At 42.3% G+C, this 20,592-nt stretch overlaps 1 protein-coding gene across 1 annotated transcript; it reads right to left on the bottom strand.

Annotated features, from left to right (window-relative positions):
- Nucleotides 1–641: 641 nt before the first annotated feature.
- Nucleotides 642–20,382, bottom strand: ddx46 (DEAD (Asp-Glu-Ala-Asp) box polypeptide 46). Its single transcript, XM_080014330.1, has 23 exons — nt 20,271–20,382; nt 19,792–19,974; nt 19,228–19,350; nt 18,984–19,071; nt 17,387–17,555; nt 15,241–15,488; nt 14,811–14,921; nt 14,261–14,426; nt 10,256–10,376; nt 9,878–10,053; nt 9,533–9,654; nt 8,998–9,076; nt 7,453–7,535; nt 6,971–7,135; nt 6,432–6,594; nt 6,129–6,322; nt 4,388–4,525; nt 3,650–3,799; nt 3,304–3,540; nt 2,299–2,517; nt 2,063–2,207; nt 1,426–1,499; nt 642–1,078 (listed from the first exon to the last, which is right to left on the bottom strand). The coding sequence occupies exons 1-23, from the start codon at nt 20,285–20,287 to the stop codon at nt 1,031–1,033; spliced, it is 3,219 nt and encodes a 1,072-aa protein (XP_079870456.1). The 5' UTR covers nt 20,288–20,382; the 3' UTR covers nt 642–1,030.
- Nucleotides 20,383–20,592: the final 210 nt, after the last annotated feature.

The following is a 20,592-nucleotide window of genomic DNA, read 5'->3' as shown; positions in this document are numbered from 1 at the left end:
ATCCATCCGCAAACCTGGCTAAATGCAGGGTGGGAAGGAGGCATCTCCAGATATCTGTTCGCCCATCCCACCGGCTCTTGCAGGTCTACTGCTGTTGCGATGTGATTCCACAGCAGACGCCTTGTCTGCCTTTATAGACCTGCGTTACCTGTCAACGTTGGTTTCCCTCAAATTGTCATTTTATTCACCCGAGTTCCCACTGGTCCTGTCCTCGGCATCAGCTCAGACACTGCAGAGGAGGTGGCAGAGGGGGCGGATGAGGACCACACTCCTGGCCGTCTTGAACCATCCACCCCCGTTAATGACACTGTGGCAGAGCAGGGAAGCTCCTTTACCAAACATCGTTCCCGCCTGCAGCAAAAGACAGCGAGTGCTTCTCCCGCCGGCTCGATCGGGTTCATCAGTCAGGCTGGGAGATGTTACTGGACTATCCTTCTTTCTGTATATAATGTTTAAGATGGCTGCTTTTGTTTTCTTCTACTGTCACTTAATTTTGTTGTTTTGTGATGTGAGCTGCTCTAACGCCTTTCATTTCCTCTCTGGGATCAGTGAAGTAGCCATTTATGGGGTTTTTTCCCCTGTTAGAACTGTCATACATTTAAATAACTGATGAGGACCTATACAAATGGACTTTACTTCAGTTGACTTGACAAAGTTTTATTGTGGGGGGGAAAAATAAGAAAAAACATCTCACATCAAATGACTGTCATGTAGAAAACACTAGACCTGTTAATTGTACTGACGACTTGGTGAAATCGACCAACACTATTTAACAATAAATGAAAACTATTTTACATTCTGAGTTGCAGATAATGCATATGATGACTGTGTGTTTTTCAATATTTAAAGAGAAATCTTAAATTAAAACACCTTTCTGGTATGGGGTAACTGGTAAATGTATTTCAAAATAAAAGCTAGGGTAATTGAAGGGAACATGATAAAACAGTAAAATATTCTGCAACAAACCCAATGACAAATTGAACAGAACTGACAGAATATTGTTGACGGGCAGCGATCCGCCAGAGCTCCTCTACAACACTTTGTATCTGCCTTTGCTCGTTGGCTGGTAGGAATTTTGCTGTAATGGGGGGGAGGGAGAGAGAGAGAGAAATGAATATTAGTATACAGCAAATACTTGTTTCTTTATATTTCCAAAACAATTAATAATTTGGCATTAGTTATACAGATTCAGGGGATGGTTTCCCTATAATACAGTTAATCCATTCAATTAATAAATTACAATTATCTTTACTTGTGCACTATTTGACAAATGCCACAAGGAGAGCTGCTGCGCCACGATCACCGTGAGTTGAATCTATTCAACATATATAACAATGTACTTCTAACATACACAGCCCATTTCTGTCTGTTATCAGCCAAACATCCAACATCAGCTCTGACGCATCTCACTATTTTAACACTTACTAATCGAATGAGCTCTTCCTTGATCAACCTGGTGATCTCCGCCTTGGCTTTCTGCACCGCCAGTTCATTTGCACCTGTGGAGCAAACACACAACATCAAGTATGTTGTTAAGTAGAAGCAAGTATAATGTTCTGTCTGAGTGGGAAAATAAGATCCCCTGTTATAGTAGGAGGTCCGACAGGCTCTGTTAATTCAATGTGAAACTGTTTGAATACCAATTAAAGCTAAATACAAAACTTGGAGCAGAAATACAACTTCAAATAACACAGAACAAAACCTGGGGCACGCTGGGGGAAACACTAACAACCTTTCTGACTGACTTCTCAACCAAAAAGCACTGAGAAGCCACAGCGTTTTGATTAAAGGGGAATTCCACACTGGTTCTAAGTGTGTCAGTGGTAAAGTTACCTACATCAGGGGCCCACAACCACCGGGCCACGGAACATATGGTAACGGGTCACAAGGTCAGTCCGCACCACGCCCAAATTAACCGTTTACCAGATTTTTATTTATTATTTTTATTTTCTTAAATCTTCCAGTTTAAAAGCCACCAGCGTGATGAAGCACATTGTCCTCATGGCAGAGTCACCTGCCAACTTAAATCTTGAGCCCCTGGAAGCTCTTCCCTGGTACATACTTTCAATGGCCAGGTAGATCTTGCGCTCTCCCTCCTTGGGCTCCTTCCCTGGTGGGAAGTAGGTTCCTCTGATGGTGATGGCGGCCTCTGAGTACTCGCCGATCCTCTGGAGGGCCTCCTTGGACGTCACCTTCCACCTGGCCGTCTGAACCGCAACGCAACAAATTCAATTAAATACAACGAGACAAACGTCATCAACAACAACGTCAACGTGGCTCGGCACCACGGTCCCGGACCTGAGGGAAGTCGTTGATCTCCAGCTCCTCCTCGTATCTCTTGACGGTCTCCGTCTGTTCGGCCGCTTGCCGCTCCTCCTCCAGCTTCTCAACCGGCGTGTAGTTCAGCTTGGCGTTGATCTTCTCCGCCAGCTGCTCGGCAATGGTCTTCGCCGACACGGACGGGGCCATGATGGTGCCGCCACGCAGGATGGCGTTTGTGGCCTGTTGCATCACGTCCTGTCCAGGAGAGAATTGGAGACGACGGAAAAGATAAATGTTTATCCTTGTTCTCAGACATGCAGAGAAGAGCGCAACAAAGTCATTAAAAGTAGGCATGTTGGAGCATACCTGGATATTTTCAGACTTTGTACAATACTTATTTTGGATCTGTTCTGCTTTTCACTGTGCACTTTCATTATAAGTCAAGGCTCATTATAATCTGGATTAAGAGTTTTAATCAGATAGCTCAGTGGGCCATGTCCTCTGTGGACCCATGTAATACAGGAAATCAGCGGTCTATTTACACAGAGGCTCAAAGTCACCACAAGACAAAACAAGTGCATAGGTATGAAGTAGAAGAATGTTGTTCGACATCAGTAGCTTCAGCGTCAGTGTAAAACGAGAGGAAGCAACGTTAATTGTTGTCTGAGTCCTTGACTAGTCGTCTCTATGACAACAAAAACAGAGGTGGAAGGATACGTGTTTCGCTTTATACGACTGTATTTGAAGAAGTATTGTAAACTGTGTAATGTAAATCAATTTCAGTTTCCTGTGTAATGTAAATGAGCTGAAAAGACAAAATACTATAGGAAAAACAGAGTAGTTAAATAATAGTAAATAGTAATTTATAGTTAGGTCCAGGCAATAAATGGTCTCTAGCCCCTTGAGTCTTGCAATTATGAGGAATACATTATATACACCCTGATACATACTCTTATAATATGTTTTAGGCCATACCTCCCAGTACTATAGCACCCAAAAAAAAAAAGATTGTAAAAAAAACTGACTAAAACCCAAAGCTACCTGAGCCTCTGCGCCCAGGTTCTTCTGAGCGTTGATCCTGAGTGCCAGCCTCTTGGCCATCTCCAGTTTCTGGATGTTTACAGCGGAGGGCACTCCGAGGCCAGCCAGGCCACCAGCAGCAGCGGCTGCTGCTACGGCTGCGGCCATGGCCCCCGCAGGACCCCCTGCTGCACCGGGAGCAGACAGATCCTTCACCCTCTTCTTGGAGTTGAACATGCTCTCGATCTTCTCGTCGATCTGGAAAAATACAGAAATAACATTTATACCAACACTTGGCATACATATATCTTACATCTATGTGATAACCAAACATAATGAGGTTATTCTCTGAGACTTTGTGACTCACATCCAGGGCTCCGTCCTCGTCGTCAGAGTCCTGCAGTCCCAGAGCGGCCTTCTGCAGCTTCTTCCTCTCGTTGGCCAGCACATGTTCTGTCTCGTCAAACTTAAAACCCTTCCCTGAGAAGCCACTGGTGCTTTTGATTGACTTGCCCTCCTAGCGGCGTGGAAGGAATCAAAGAGAAAAGCAGGGATTTAATTCTCTTTGATTGTCAATACTGTGACACACACCCGTATTTGCACCCGTTTTTAAAACGCCCATTTAGTAGATACTCAATCAGAGCAAAGGGTGTGTGGTTAACTTTACCAGTGCATGCCAGCTCAGAATTGAAGACTTTCTAAGACATTTCGGTGGCATAGTTTAACAAAATTACCTATCAATGACTGAATCTTCTGTTCCACAATGGAAGATGATAATTTCATACATACACTGTGGAAAGACATTCTTAGTGTCTCAGTCGCAGAGCTCTGAAGCCCCACCCCCCACTGGCTCACTGTTCATTTAAAGTTTATTAATATTACATGTCGCGTGTCAAAATTGCACCAAATTTGACACAGCACGTCCTTGGGTCCCCAGCAATACACCCGCAAAGTGTGAAGTAGATGGGATGAATGATTGTCAAGATAACCAAAGGACATACAAACAGACAGAGATTCCTTCCTTTTTAGTTAGATTAGATTAGATGTACTAAATACAGAGTCAAGTCGCTTGTGCCTAACATGGGATGAGCTGAACAGTCCTCACAGCTTTCTGCTGGTCTTTGAAGGAGCTCCACAGCTGCTCCAGCTCTGTGGGGACAGGGGAGCCAGACAGCTCCAGGGCCTTGACGATCTCACCGGCGTAGCGCACCTGCTCCGCGGTGATGAAGGTGTACGCAAAGCCCTGCCACGGAGAAAAACAAAACTCAGGCCAGAGTACTTTCACTCAGGTGCAATGTTGAGGTTTTTGCACTTCCCCTCGGGAATTTATATTTTTTTTATAATTAGAACATTAGAGGACATTTCCAACAAGGTTTTATGGGAAGTACTTCAGTTTCAGCGATCAGGTTATTTGGCTCCAACTCTACCCTTTACCCACAAGCCGTTAACATTAAATGAAAGTCAACCTCATCCTGTGGAATGTAAAGTCCCTGTAAAGTGAATTCAGTGATTTGTTTCTAAACACATTATACATGTTTGAAAGTACAGACAACTAATTACAACAGCAATTACAATGCAACTGTAATTGCTGAAAAGACAATTTAGTACGAATTTAGAGTTGTGGAGTAAATCTGTTAAATGGGATTATTATGAAAAACTCACTTTTTCAGTGCTTGTGCACATACATTAGGATCTCTGATGGAACTACTAACACACAAACTGTGAAATAACAGCTCAGTCAGTTTTTTGTGAGCTGAGTATTTCAGAAAACACGTCATAAAACATGCCGTTCAGCTTTGCAGCCCTCATGTACGTCATTCAGGACTTCAATAGAATTAGAACCATCCTCCATCCGAGTAACTCCACCAACAGTTGTAGCGCTACTGGACCGGCTAGCATCGAACTAAGGGCTTATCACTGAAAGTAATCTGTTGGCAGCAGAGACCAGCACAAATGCTCCAAAACAAATAAATACCAACTGTCCGTGAAGAAACGATGGAAGACGATGAAATGTAAGTATTAAAAAAATAAATCTGCTGTGTCTAAATTTTTATTTTTTATTAACAATAATAAAATATGTTAAATAAGTAGGCGGTAGATAGACTGTAGGCTGCAGCGCATGATCCACTGTGCGTTTCTCCAAACCAAACAAATAAAATAGTGTTTTTATTGTAGATGCAATATATGAGACAAAAGTCCCCGGTGCGGTGTCAGCAAGGAAAGTTGGAACAAACTTTCAAATGAGGCCATGTCGATCTAATATGAGTATTTCTCACCTCAAATTTGTTCAGAAACATTTTTTGGTGTATTGATGAGGTGAAATCGGTGAAAGGTTACAGACTAAATACAACAGAAGCCGGAACTTGTGCTCAAACCCCATTGGTTCACAGAACTAGGGGCCTGGCAGCTCATTATTAACTAAAATGTAAACGTTTAACACAATTGGGCGTGGTTTCAGGGTCTTCAGCAGACATGGCCCGTGCCTTACTACACAGAGGGAGCAAACTTTTTTTTCTTTTTTTTTTTTTTCCATGGTTTTGAAACTTAATTTTATGAACTTGATTATTGTAATCATTCAAATTTAGCTGGGTGGTTAACACATTTTTCTGTCGTGTGACAAACTCAGAACACATATTTACAGTATTATTTCTTTAAGGCCGCGTGAAATAAATGAACTGAACTCTTAAACTGAATGAGGAAAAAAAAAAAAAGTAATGTGTACATTTCCATATTGCTTGCCACAACTACTCCCAATTTCAGTTTTCCATACCAAACAATGTGTTTCGGCAGTGCTAGCTCAGAGGCTAAAACAAATGCTTTTCCACTGAACCTGGACAGACGCTAACCTTGTTTCCGGCCCTCCCGGTGCGTCCGGCACGATGCACGTAGTCCTCATAATGGTTGGGACAGCTGTAGTTCACCACCAGGATCAGCTGCTTGACGTCCAGGCCGCGTGCCGCCACCGAGGTGGCCACCATCAAGCGGCACGCTCCGTTCTTAAAGTCATTAATGATGCTGTCTCTGTCGTATTGGTCGATTCCTGTAAAATACGATGTTGCAAATAACACAGGGTCAATGAGAACTTACACACAAGTAGTATCATGTATTTTTTAATCAATATATTATCTGATTCAAAGGCTAAACCGTACCCCCGTGCAGGGACATGCAGGGGTAGGAGGCCTTCATCAGGTCTTTCAGCAGGCCGTCGGCATGCTCCTGTTTGTCTACAAAAATTATGACCGAGCCTTTCTCCTGGTAGTGGCCCAGAATCTCCAGCAACTTAAGGAACTTCTTGTCCTCTTCAATCACCAGCTGGACAGAGGTGGCGCAGGACATGGAGGAAAAAGAAGGATGGGATTTAAAACAAAACAAAAAAAAAAAAAAAAACAACTACAGAACATATATAATCAAAAGCAATTTGTTGTCTTATTTTCGTCCCAGGTATGAGAGGAAGACTGGTGGTGCATATGGGTTCCAATCACCACATCAAAAAGCAATCCTATATTGACGGATGTACAATCAACTCCCAATTAATAACTAAAATTAGAAATATTTCATGTACTTTGTACTACAGAATTAATTTAACAAATTATCCAAACAAGAACAAAATATTATGCAATTTATGGCAATAATGGAACTGCCGTCCATCTTCATTGCCTGGGGATAGGAGTTGAAACGGGGCACTCACCACATGCTGTTCCACGTCAGAGCAAACCACGCTGCGGCCCCCGACCTGCACCTCGATGGGCTTGGCTAGGATGCGGCGGGCCAGCGCCTCCATAGCTCTAGGGAAGGTGGCGGAGAACATGACCGTTTGGCGGTCCGGACGCACATTGTCCACGATACGCATCACCTGGCAGGGGAAGCGGGCCATCACAGTTTAATATGTTTTAATGATAATAAAAACCGACAGGGTTATTCGGTAATAATTTCTCGCGAATAATTGGGTCTTAAATGATTAGTTGACCTACTCCAAGTTTAATACTTAATAAAACAATAACCCGCTAAATAAGGTAAGGAAGAAAATAATAATCATAAAAAATGTGAAAAAAATAAATAAAAAAAAAACACAATCATGTTCATTTGTGGGATATACTGGGCAGATGGTCGTTAAAAGTATTTATTTTAAGCATATTCATTTCATTTAATCTGAGCCGAGCCGGATCTCACCTGCGGCTCGAAGCCCATGTCGAACATTCGGTCGGCCTCATCCACCACCACGTACGTCACTCTGCGTAGGTTGGTGACACGGCCTGCACACGGGAATACAACAGGTCAAAAGCATTGCCAACAGCTATAACAGACAGACAACGCTGACACCAATTGTCTAAAAAAAAACAAAAAAAAACACACACACACAAGGCAACCACAGATTTCTTTCAAGTGAACAGGTTTTGGAGTTTTAAATCTGCTTCGCTGCGTGGTCTTGCATACCATCTCGGGAGCCTGAAGGAACTAACAGCCTTAAGACACAATAAAAGACATGGAGCCACATCAAACACTATGTGAGCAAGCGCCCATTCACCTACAAGGGACACATTAGAGGTGACCTTGCATATGTGGAAGAAAAAAGAAAAACTCTTTGGTCTATAAAGTCTTAAGATTTTATAACACGTGGTCGAGATAGACAACCTGGCTGAGAGGTATTGGGGCTGAATGATATGGTGGAGGGCACAATGGCGACAAATTAGGCAACGTCATGTTACCCGGAAAACCTTTTCTTTTTGTTGTTTCGATGAATGAACAACATGAAGAATTTGTATTACGGATCTGACAGGAAAGCAAACTGGTCCTTTTACTAAAGGTTAGCATTTTGTTTGATTTCATGTTATACACATGACATTTACTGTCAGAAGTAACTCAAGTGTCGCCTCTGGTATATATCGAGAAAGATTCAAATGAGTGAGAAACAAGAGAAAATAACATTACAAAGGGTAGGGGTAACCCTACAAACACCAACGAAACAACAACATTGACGCTATAACGGCAGGATATTTAGCAGCCACAACAGACGTGTGGTCATACCAGACAACAAAGCCAAACATGGGCGGGCATGGGCATGAAAATAAATAAGTTGATCCACTTAAAAAAAAAAAAAACATATGGAAATTGACAAAGAAATATTTGTAAATAATTGATCAAATAAATATAAAAATTGATAAAAGTATAAACAGGGAAAAAATAAAGCAACAATTTATTTGCACTAATTTCGATATTAATTTCCAGATTTCTTAAGTATATTTCTGTATATATTTTCAAATAGTTGTTTTTTTTAATTCCTCTTATATTTCCACATTTATTTATGTATTCTTTTATTTATCACTGTGGCACTTTCAGGACTCCATAGTCAAGTGGCTGCTTGCAAATATAATTTCTGGTGGAATAATGCCTGAATTAGTCTAGTTTAGTAATTAGTATTAGTTTGTCATGTAGAGTCGTAAATATAGCTAAATGGAAAAACTCAAGTTAGAAGCTGAATTTATCTGGTGAAATTCTGTAATTGTTCTGTAAATGTTTTTTTGAAAATAATTTCATATGACTGATGCTTTCCCAACAGCCGTCAAAATATGTCAACCGTTTAGTAGTTGGCATGGGTCTGTTTCAATCTATGATGGGTCACATTCTAACCATTCCATGCAGGTCTTTTTGAAATATGCTAACAAGACAAAATATAAAGAATTTGAGGAAGAGTTGCAGAGGGAACTGCAAACTTACCACTGTTGGCCCCCAACATGTCAATCATTCTTCCGGGCGTGCACACAATAATCTCAGCTCCTCTCTTCAGCTCAGAAATCTGGATAACAGGATGAAAACAATTTTTTTATTTATTAATTTGAGTGAGCTCAGGATCTACAGGAGCTAGATCAAAATAAATGTCTGAACTTTTTTGACAGTGCATGATGCCAAATTTAAGCAGGAAAGGGCTGAGGGGGATGGTAGCTCAGGAGGTAGAGCTGGTCACCTAGTAATCTAAAGGTTGCTGGTTTCAACCCAGGCTCCTCCTGCTAGCATGCTGTAGTGTAATGTAGTGATTACCCTTAAGATGATTTTAAAAATACTTATTTAAAAGTTGACCATCACTCTGCAAAAGAAAAACCTCTCAGAAAATAAACAGAAGCAATAGATAGGCATTGTTCCATGTTTTTCTAAGTTAACTAATCAAACATTTGTTCATTTACAAGAAGCTTTGTGTTCATGTGCATTTTAACTCTATAATGAACTTTATACCCATCTCTATCTGTATGTGTACCTGTTCACTGATGCCTGTGCCTCCGTACACGCAGACCACCCTGAGGCCGAGAGGTTTTGAGAACTTCTTACACTCCTTGGTGATTTGCAACGCTAGTTCTCTGGTGGGAGTCATGATCACAGCTGCGGGTGGAGAAGCAGGAGCGAGGAGGGTGAACTTCATCACATACACTTTTACAAGACAGTTAAGACCATGAGCTTGGGGTCATTAGACCATCATCACTAAATAAAATCATGTTTTGTCCTTTAGAGATATCTGCTTAAAAGGTCAGAAAATCAAGATGAGGTTCTATAATATCTGACAGGTTTCATAAGGGTTCAACATTAAAGGGGCCTGGGCTCTTACAGATGGGTCCCTCCGCCTCCTCCAGGGGCCTCTGATCCATGATGTGTCGGAACATGGGAAGCAGGAAGGCAATGGTCTTGCCACTGCCAGTCTTGGCGATGCCAATGAGGTCTCGGCCACACATGATGGCGGGGATGGCCTGGGTCTGGATGGGGGTAGGCTTCTCATAGCTGTGCCTGAGTAGCGATGACACAATCGAGTAAAATTAATTCAATCCTTAAATAACAACTGATGTCTCCTAATGGGATCCAGTGATGTGCAGCATTATAAATGACCAAACCTTTATTTCATGTGTCCTTTATTTAGACATTAAATCGGTAAGTAAGCACATATACTGTATATTATATCTGCTGTTAAATAAACTGGAAGCTGACTTGCCTTTTCAGAGCATTGAGGATCTTCATGGATGTTCCACACTGCACCCACGTCTTGATAGGTTTGGGACAGCCCTTCCCTTTCACTGTGATGCCTTCCAGTTCCAACCTGTACGAATGCACATCTGGATGGGGACAAAAATGACCCAAAGGAATAACGTTTAGGCAAGCACCAACACTGCCAGCGTGAGGGGTTCGACTGTGCCCGCCGTTGCCTCAATGCTATATTATCTCAGGAGTTTGAAGATCATTTTTTGAATCAAACCAAGCACATTGGCATGCCTTCTGGAGGCTTTCATTAGGTGTGGTTTCACAGCCTTAACTTGGAACAAGCTGTAAATTTTGTTAATAAAAAGAAAATAAAGGAACACAATGTTTCGTAGCAGCTAGGGCTGCAACAATGAATTGATGAAAAAGATAAAATCCAATTATAAAAATAGTTGGCAGCGAATTTCATTATCGATTCGTTGGTTGTTGCAGGCTGAGTTGTGCACTCACTTCAAGAAGAAAAAAAAACAAAAACATTTGAAACATCACGCAGGAGGAGAAAACTGTTTGACCAAAATCATCTATAGTATGGGAGCACTTCACATAAGTTTTGAGTTAAAAAAAAAAAAGTGTTAGCTACAAACTATGCAAAACCGTTCTTGCATAGCACAGGAGCACCACAGTAATGAGAGAACACCTGAAATGAAAACATTTTGATGCCATGGATGACGGGGACTCAACAGCAGGGTCAGTTACCAAAAAATCGTAATAAATTAAACAAGTAGGAGACCCATGCCATGTGTTTAGAAGTGAAGACTCATTGGTCTCGCACATTTACTTGAATATTGCATCACAAGTGTAGCTGGCTAGTGTCATTGGTAGTACAGAGGCTGTATAGCCAATGTAGGCTAGCAAGTTAATTAACACTACCCAGTAGAGATAATCACTTATAACAATTATGGCAATTTAATTATCAAGCTATTTCAAAGTGTTATGCTGAAATTTGGAAAGAGTCAAACACTGTACTGAATGCAAGGACCAATTGCATTGTTTGGATTATATATATATATATATATATATATATATATATATATATATATATATATATATATATGTGTGTATGAATGAATGAATGAATGAATGAATGAATGAATGAATGAAAGAAAGAGAGAAAGAGCGCGAGAGAGAGAGAGAGAGGCCACATTTCACAGGCCACCACCCAAAAAGCGTGTGTGTATCGTGTGATGAATAAAGATTCTTCTTAAAAAGTATGTCTTGTCTGTACTCAGCCTTATGTAAAGACCCAAGCATTTATTAACAACAAGGTATGTATTGAATTTTATGTAAAATGTGCTACTGTGCATACTTAATGTCTCATTTCAGAAGAAAAAACAACTCAGCATGAGTGGCTACTTGATGGACAATAAAGCACCATGCATCTGACAGCTGTTTTGTCCTTAACATGCTTGTCACCTACACAAGTCCACTATCAATGGTTGAAGATGATGGCTTCAGAGCAATGATCAACACCCTCCACCCTGGTTATAGTCTTCCATCAAGGACCCATTTTACTAAACTGATAGAGAGGAAGCATCAAGAGACATTCCAGGAAGTGAGAATTGCAACAATGGCAAAATCACTACCACCACTGATGCATGGACAAGTTGAGTCACTGAAGGCTTCCTTGGCATTACATCAAAGATGATTGGGACATGGAGCCAATTTGCCTTACCACCATGCATCTGCAGGACAGACACACAGCATCTAACACCACAGAGTGGTTGGAGGAGGTAGCAGCCAGGTTTGCTCCCAGCAAAATTATTGCCATTGTGTGTGACAATGGTGCCAATGTCATGGCTGTGGCAAACATACTGGAGGAGAAGCATGGGTGGTTCTCTGTGCACTGCACTGGCCATACCTTGCAACTTGTGATCAATTCTGCATTGAAGCGACAAAGCATTTAAAAAGCTATTGGACCTGCAGGATTATCTTGTGGAACATAAAAAAAAAGCGAGCTGGCCTGCAACAAGCTCAGACAGAAACAGCAACAAATGGCCACACCTGAGCACAAGATTGTTCAAGACTTAAGTACAAGGTGGAACAGCACATTCTACATGATAAGCCGACTGCTTGAGCAAAGGTCGTCTGTAACAGCAACGCTGTCTGACCCCCTGTCACACAGAGGGGGGGGGGGGGGGGGAAACCTGGATTTGAAACCAGACCAGGGGAGCCTGCTGGAAGAGCTTTTCACAGCCCTCAAGGCTTTCAAATGTGCCGCTGTCTTCATGAGTGGGGAGAAATACATCTCTATCTATCTCTGCAGTACCTCCACTTGTGAAGGGGATATTGAAGTCCACCCATATTGCTGACTTTGAGTCAGGCCCGGTGGAGGTTTTCCAACTCACTGCTAAGGAGCAGCAGCAACAGTGATGGAAGAGGGTAACTTCTTTCTCAGACCCGGCACATTAAACAGTGACCCTCTCCAGTATCACAATTAGCAGAACAACTGAGTGACACATTGTGTTTTTATCTCACAACAACCATTCAACTTAACTTCTCTTCTTCTAAACATTAAAAAAATAAAATCAAGACTTCACTCCACTCAAATTCTCGGAGTTAAGTATTTCCAAACAGAGACTCTGCACTTGACACCTTTAATGAGCTAACACCATAACAAACTAGAAGGAATGAAATGAGTGACAAGAAGAAGACTGCACTATGAGTGAGAGGAGGTGGGGCTATGCTGGCTCCGGCTCCGTTAGTCTGTTTCGAAACAAAGATAATATAATGTTAATCACGTTATCATATTGCCTATTACTAATGCAATACACATTGGATTTAGCGATGTGACTCGAGGCTACATTTTAATTTGTAAGAGCGTCTCATAATGACAAATACCGGTTCAGTTGGTTTGCATAAACTCTAACCGGTTCAGGCGTCTGGACCGGAAAAAACAGAAATTGATTGATTTATTTTATTTTTTAACCTTTGAACCAGTAAGTCTCATTGACATTAGAAATCTCTTTTACAAGAGCGTCCTGGCCAAGACGGGCAGCAGCACAATTAACAGGGATGCAGACATAAAATAAAAACTATTTATAATGAAAAAAATAATAAACTACAGAATCATAAAATATCAAAAATACTAATTATATTCGTCACAAGTCATCAATACCAGGGATCAAACAGGCACAACATGAATCAGTCAAAACACCTACAGCCTGATGTGCCTGCCTCCAAGTCATTTAGAATTACTTAAAGAGAGTAAGTCAGTGTGTGAGAGAGTGCGCGTGTGAGAGGCACAAACAATCTACCTCCATGGTCCGTGGCCTTTTTTTTTTATTATTATTTTAACGCCTCAGGTCCGTTCAAGCATTGGAAAAAAAATACCTGTTATTGTGCATTTAAGTAAAAAAACATGTATGTATCTTTTGCACATGTTTTGCATAAATTTAGGTCTATTACTTGTGTCAATATTGTCAATTTGGGATAACATATTTTCTCTTAGATAAAATTATGGAAATAAAATTTGTTTGTGTTTGCACTGCTGCCTCACAAGCAAGAAGGTCCTGGGTTCAATTCCCACCTGGGGCGCTTGTTGGCACCGTGCTCCGGCGGGTTATCTCCCAAATAGGAGCCTTTCTGTGTGGAGTTTGCATGTTCTCCCCGTGCTCACATGGGGTTTCCTCCACCTAACGTCAGTAAGGACCCCCACCAAAAACATGCACACATCATCGTCTGACCAGCGATGGACACTCGTCACCCGGGTGCGTCGACAAATGCCCCCCCCGGAGGAAGGACAAACCAGGACGGGTTAAAATGCAGAGGTGTGTGTGCAACCGTTGTAGTGTGGTGTGTTGCGTGATAATTCTTAAATAATCGACAGATTAATTGATTATCAAAATAGTTGTTAGTTGCAGCGTAATAGCAGCCAATTTGCTCCAAAAATTAAGAGGGATTTTTAAAATTCCGATTTGCATGAATTGTGCATGGTCACTATCGGGTTTTGATTCACACACACCTTCAGGAGTCATCTTGGCCAGCTCAGGCACCTCCACATAGAAGTTCTTGCGGTAGGCCTCGTACTGGATCTTCTGGTGGTCCACGGGCTCCAGGACCTTCCTCTGCTTGGTCTGGTACCCCGTCAGAGCAGTCTGCAGATCCACCTCCTCTTCCTCAGATGAGTACTGCGAGACACAACGTTTTGATAGCAGGTGTTGAGCGAAATCTCTGATCCAGACAACCAAACGAGTCTCCATTTATTGTGATCTCATATCACAATATATAGAGATTGTGCCGCAATTCCGGCAACTGCACAACACAAAATACAATAATGTCGAATTGATTTGATTCCTTCTCTCACTTAAATTTAAGTCATGACTTGCTTTATTTTTTGTGCTGTTAATCTGATTCTGGGTGCGATTGTTGGTGTATGTCCACTATGTAAAAACAATTATCCTATGTATGTTTGTTTGGTGGTTTCATCACAAGCCCTCAGAGGTTTTGACTAGTAACAAAGTTTTCTACTTGAATGACAAAGGTGTTCTTGTCAGAGAAGTTTTAGAACCCACCTCCATTGCATCCTGGTCATTCTCCATCAGCTCACCCTTCTTCTTATGGGTATTAGGTCCCTTCTTGGTTTTAACAACTGTGACTACTTTCGTTACGGTCATTCCTCCTTTCTGCATAAGACAACACAAAATAATAAAGAAAAGGAAAAAAAAAAAAAAAAGCACAAAAATGAAGCCCCTCCCAATTCCAAGCTTAATTGTCCCTCATACTCCCCCATATCTGGAAAACAAAGAAATCAAGACATGCAGAGTATGTGAGCTCAGAAAAGGCTCAATGGTTTAACAATTTCAAAATTGCTGTTTTAAAAACCACAACTGTGATATGAAATGAATCAGTCAGTCAGCTCCATTGTCCTGTTGTGTTTTATAAAACAGTTATGGACCACTCACCAATGTTGCTTTGAGGCAACGGAGTTCCCTTCACACTCACCTTGTCCTGCCCTCTCATGGCTCCCATGTTGAACTTCTTCACCTCCTGCTTCACCTCCTCCATGTAGGCGTCCAGAGGATCCACGTCATCCTCCTCCTCAGCCTCCTGCTCCATGGGAAACTCCCTCTCCCCCTCGCCATCTTCCTTCTCCTCCTCCTCAATGTCGTTTTTCTCCTTCTCCTCCTTGTTATCCCTGTCTTCATCGTCTTCATCCCCTTCCATCGGGGCCGGAGCGTCCTCGTCGTCATCTGGGACAAGAAAATGTTAAGGAGTAGAAGGTAAAATGTGTGGTTATGGTTTTCGGCTTTTTATGAATAATAAGGAGGCGCCGAATGGTTGGTCTTTGAAAATATCTGGCTGAAAGCAGCAAAAAAAAAAAAAAAAAAGAGACATTCTGCCGAAGGAGCCAAAAATGCTGAATATCATAACCAAATGTGACTGTTTTTGTTGCTCTTCTGCACAGGTCATCCATGATACTGTCAAACAACGTCAGCACACTATGCTGCTTCTACTGGAACCTGTTCCTTTTTACCAACAAAGGGTGTAATGATACATATCGTTTTAAAATCGTTCCAGCATGTTAGTTCAGCGCAGCCACAAACAAAACGATCGCAGCATTGGTTTATGAAATTTTGTTCTCATGCAGAACTCTTGAGTTCCACCCAGAGTTGCAGCACAACCAAATCTGTTCATAGTAGGCTTGGGCGATCAGGATTAATTCCGATCGGCGACCGCTGGGGAGCAGCGATTGCCAAGTGACAGATCTATCGGGAAGAAGGGATGGGCGCGCATGCATAGAACGTGATGTAGGCCCCTTTTCCCCCCCACATGGAATCTATAGCATTTTTGAATAAAAAATAAAATCTGGCAAGGCAGTCATTCCCACATGGTCTCCTTTACGGAAAGGTTTCATGTGGAGTCTGTTCCCACATAGACAACTGTTAGGGATATATTACATAATTCTTGCGTGAGAGGTGTCTAATATCGCGCAAGACTAGGTAACAGAATCGTTTTTTAGACCAGCAGTTCCCTCCTCATCTCCCCGCAGACTCTTCCCTCCGCTGACTGAGGGGAAAGAGCCCCCGTCTCCAGTTGCAATAACCCTAACCTGATGTTAGGGTTATTGGGCAATTTTCAGGAAATTATACTACTGCGAGAGTGGGGAAATCTATGGAAAATCAAAACCGGGTCCTATTCCTACGACATTTGCCAGTAGATTTACAGCTTTCAGTGCAAATGTAAAAGGGGTTTAATGTGGCAAATGCCTGCCATTACAGAAGTGCAGGATTTATTATTTACAAGAATTAACACAAAAACATACATTTTTACTAAATTAAGTCCCATATCAACAGAAAGGGACAGTGGGGACGCACAGGTTTTTTGGGAACTGGATGGAACGGGACAGCCCTTTAACTCAGTTGTGTTTAAAAAAATAAAATAAAATGTTCCATACATGTAGGAAACAAATGAATACAAATAGATATATATATAAAAAAAAAAAGTAAACCAAGTCAATAACCGGATAAAAATAAAAATAACCTGGCTCAAATTCTCTAAAATTAAGCTAAATCGTTCTTTATGAGATTATATATCGCTAAATTCTAATCACAAGATTTGAGAGAGGGGAAGTGACATCTGATCTCAAGTGGTGACAGCTCTGAGTGGAAAGGGAGAAAGCCTCCGCCTTCTCGCTCCCTCTCCACTCCAGTTTTTGATCACGGTAAACTGCACTTACACCGCTTCAATACTTTTTCCTGGCGGATTAAATAAATAAATAGTCATCTGTCATCAATGTCAATCTCAATCGATGCAGTCGTTCCCCTATAGAATTTAGTCATAAATCTGCCTAAGTCAGGTTCGTAGTATAAGCCGCACTGCAAGATTGCCAAGTAGCTCCATACAGTGAACAAGTCTTTCCATGAACAATTTGCGGTACATCTACAGTAACTAATTTGTTCAAAAACTTTTGCCGAAGACCAAAAAGCTGACAAATAACGCATCCCAAATAACATGATTGTCCCTAATCAGACGGGAACTCAAAATACCAAGTGAAACACATTATACATTCTTTCCAATCCTGTCGTCACCCTTCAGACAACACTTGAATCAAGCGAAATGGGACCTTGAAATTAAAAAGGTTCTTCACCATCGTCGTCCTCCAGGCTCCACTTCTTGCCCTGCTTCATCTCCTCCAGCTCTCGCTTGATCTCTCCGATGTTCTCGATGGCCTTCTTCCTCTGCTCCTCTCTCCACTTTTCCACACGTTCCTTCCTCTTCCTCATCTCCTCCTCCAACTTATTTTGGTCAAAGTCTTGCTGCATGCACACAAACAAAGCAGGGAATAGTTTTGTCGCACCGGCCCCCCGCCATTTGTGATTCAATTGCGTAGAATTATCACAAACAGATGGGCATTTTATGAACATGAATAAATAGTTAATAATTTTGAAACAGAATGTTTCCAGACAGCAAACTGCCACCCCAGTCAGTTGGGATGGCAGTTTTGGGTAAGGTAATTATTAAAATGTTCTAATTAAATATTCAAACAAGGACCATGATGCCCCATTAGATTGATCAAATCTAATTGGGAGTGGCGGCCCATTGTTGTTAGTGGGGACAATGATCAATTTGTGGATTAACATTTTTTTCCAAACAAAAACTCTTTCGACACACAAATACACTCACTGAGCACTTTAGGAACACTTAATACCGGGTAGGGCCTCGCTTTGCTCTCGAAGCCCCCACCAATTCTTCTTGGCATGGATTCCACAAGATTTGGACACATCCCTTTTAAGATTCTGCTCCATGTTGAACAACACTGAACACATCCTCATGTTCATTAAACCAGTTTGAGACGACTTTTGCTTTGTGACATGGTGCATTATCATGCTGGAAGTAGCCTTTAGAAGATGGGTCAGTTGTGGCCATGAAGGGATGCTCATGGTCAGCAAAAATACTCAAATAGGCCGTGGCACTCAAGCAATGACTGGTTGGTATTAACAGGCCAAAAGTGTGCCAAAAGAAAATTCCCAACTCGATTACACCATAGCGACCAGCCTGGACTGTTGATTCCATGGATTCATGCAGTTGACACCAAACTCTAACCCTACCATCTGTGTGCCTCAGCAGAAATTGAATTCATCGGACCAGGCAAAATTTTTTCCAACTGTCCAGTTTTGATGAGCCTGTGCCCATTGCAGCCCCAGCTTTCTGTTCTTGTCTGATAGAAGTGGAACCTGAAGTGGTCTTCTGCTGTTGTAGCCCATCCGCCTCAAGGCTCGATGTGTTGTGCATTGTGAGATGTTTTTCCTGCTCACAATTGTACAGAGTGCTTATCTGAGTTACTGTAGCCTCTCCGTCAACTCGAAATAGTCTGGCCATCCTCCGTTGATCACTGGATGTTTCTTGTATTTTTACACCATTCTGAATAAACTGTAGAGGCGGTTGTGCGTGAAAATCCCAGGAGATCAGCAGTTATAGAAATACTCAAAAAAAAAGAACTAAAAAAAACAGCCCGTTTGGCACCAACAATCATGCCACATTTTACCCCCCATTCTGATGGTTGGTGTGAACATTAACTGAAGCTGGTGACCTGCATCTGTATGATTTAATGCATTGCACTGCTGCCATACGATTGGCAGAGTAGATAATTGCATGAATAAGTAGGTGTACAGGTGTTCCTAATAAAGTGCTCATTTAGTGTATGTTGTAACAGAGGAAAGGGCTGTCAAACATTTGAAACTTACATCTTCTGGCTTCTCGTCTTCTTTCTCTTCTTTTGTCTTTTTCTTGTCTGATGTAGGATCGATGTTGTCTTTCTCTTTGCTTTTAGACCTATTGAGGCAATCAGAAGAACAGTGAACACCGCTGAGGATTCACAGCTAAATAAGCTCATTAAACTTTCAAAGCTAAAAACTTGATTTCAAAATTACAATACAGTAAATCTGGTTGTGACTTTGAAATAGCTAAAGTATCTCCAGGAATCCTTACTTTTCATCAGTTTTTCTGCTTTTGCTCGGGCTTGGGGATCGGGAACGACGACCTCGGCTTCTGCTCTTCGACCTCTTTCTGTCCCGGCTTCTGGACCTTCGTCTCTCCCTGCTTCTGGAACGCCTTGGGAGCACAAAAGATAACGCACATCGACACGAGCGATGAATACAGGTTGCTATAGATTACTCAACATGGGGTCCGGGGTAAGAATAATAAAAATCCAAACAAAATCAATACGGTTCCCGCCGTTCGGGCTGGACCCCTAATACAAATCCAGAAATGCTAAATTATATCCAGTACAATAGAACACATTTCTGGTTTGGAGTGGATGAAATGATACCTCAGCCTTATTGATAGGGCTGTGGGGGCACAGCCATAAAAAAGTTTGGGAAACACTGGTATAGACAGATATGGAAGTTTATAATATAAAATATATAAAAAATATTCTCAAGATAGGGGTCCCAGAGGCCAAATCTTATCAAACAAATCGGGTCCATGGTCTGATGCGTATGAAATTGAGGGTCCTTAGTGTGAACACCAGTGGAGACACCATATCTCCCTCACCTGGGCCGCTTTCTGTCTCTGGAGCGGGACCTTCGCCGCTCCCGGCTGCGTGAGCGCTCCCTCCGGTTCCGATCCCTGTCCCGGTTCCCTGCACGGTCATCTTTCTTGGACCGTTTGTCTGGAGAGCGACTCTTGGAGCGGCTACCAGAACGGCCCCTCGACGAGGAGCGTTTTCTGTAGTGCCTGCAGAAAGAACACCGCCACAACAACCACGTTATAAAAGAGAATAACTTTTCCGTTCATAAAGCTGTGTCCTGTGTATTCGTTTCGTTCTGTGGCCGCCTAACCGGCAATGGCGACCGGCTGGATATTATTCTACGATGAAGCCCAGCAGGCTGTACGTTATTATCCCCCACATAGCCGCTAGTTCGGCTAGCTTGTGTGTGTTAGCTTTTGTAACGTGCTACCTACGTTTCTGTCCGAGACGTTAGTTCGAAGCAAGAACGGAACAGCAGCAGAGCGACACGATTGAAACGTACCTCGATTCGCGACCCATGTTTGGAGCTGCTTGAGCCACCGCACGACATCAAAATAGACAATTTCACTGACAAACTTCCACCGTTGTTTCCATGGGCCGTCGATTGTGTGACGTGATCAAACTGCGACAAGCCAATAAGGTCCGGCGACTGCGGCCTGTGGCGTCCCACGCCGCGCCCCCTTTGGCTCGCCCCTCCCGCGGGCCAGAGCCCGGCCGCTGTCGCTGGCTTTTCCAGGCATACCTTTTCCAGGCATACCTTTTCCAGGCATACCTTTTCTTGTGTTTGAGTCTCTACTGTAACTGTGTTGAAACTTTCGCAAGGG

This window comes from Zeus faber, assembly GCF_960531495.2.
Source record: "Zeus faber genome assembly, chromosome: 14".
NCBI classification, from domain to species: Eukaryota; Metazoa; Chordata; class Actinopteri; order Zeiformes; family Zeidae; genus Zeus; species Zeus faber.
The sequence above is the reverse complement of the archived record's forward strand: the minus strand, read 5'-3'. Positions and strand labels throughout refer to the sequence as shown.

Bases quoted from the DNA above. Each gene is read 5' to 3' on its own strand.
- ddx46 (XM_080014330.1), bottom strand. The intron at 6,323-6,431 runs GTACGGTTTAGC...CGTATTTTACAG, and splicing joins CTGCATGTCCCTGCACGGGG to GAATCGACCAATACGACAGA. The intron at 3,800-4,387 runs GTGAGGACTGTT...CCACGCCGCTAG, and splicing joins TCAAAGACCAGCAGAAAGCT to GAGGGCAAGTCAATCAAAAG.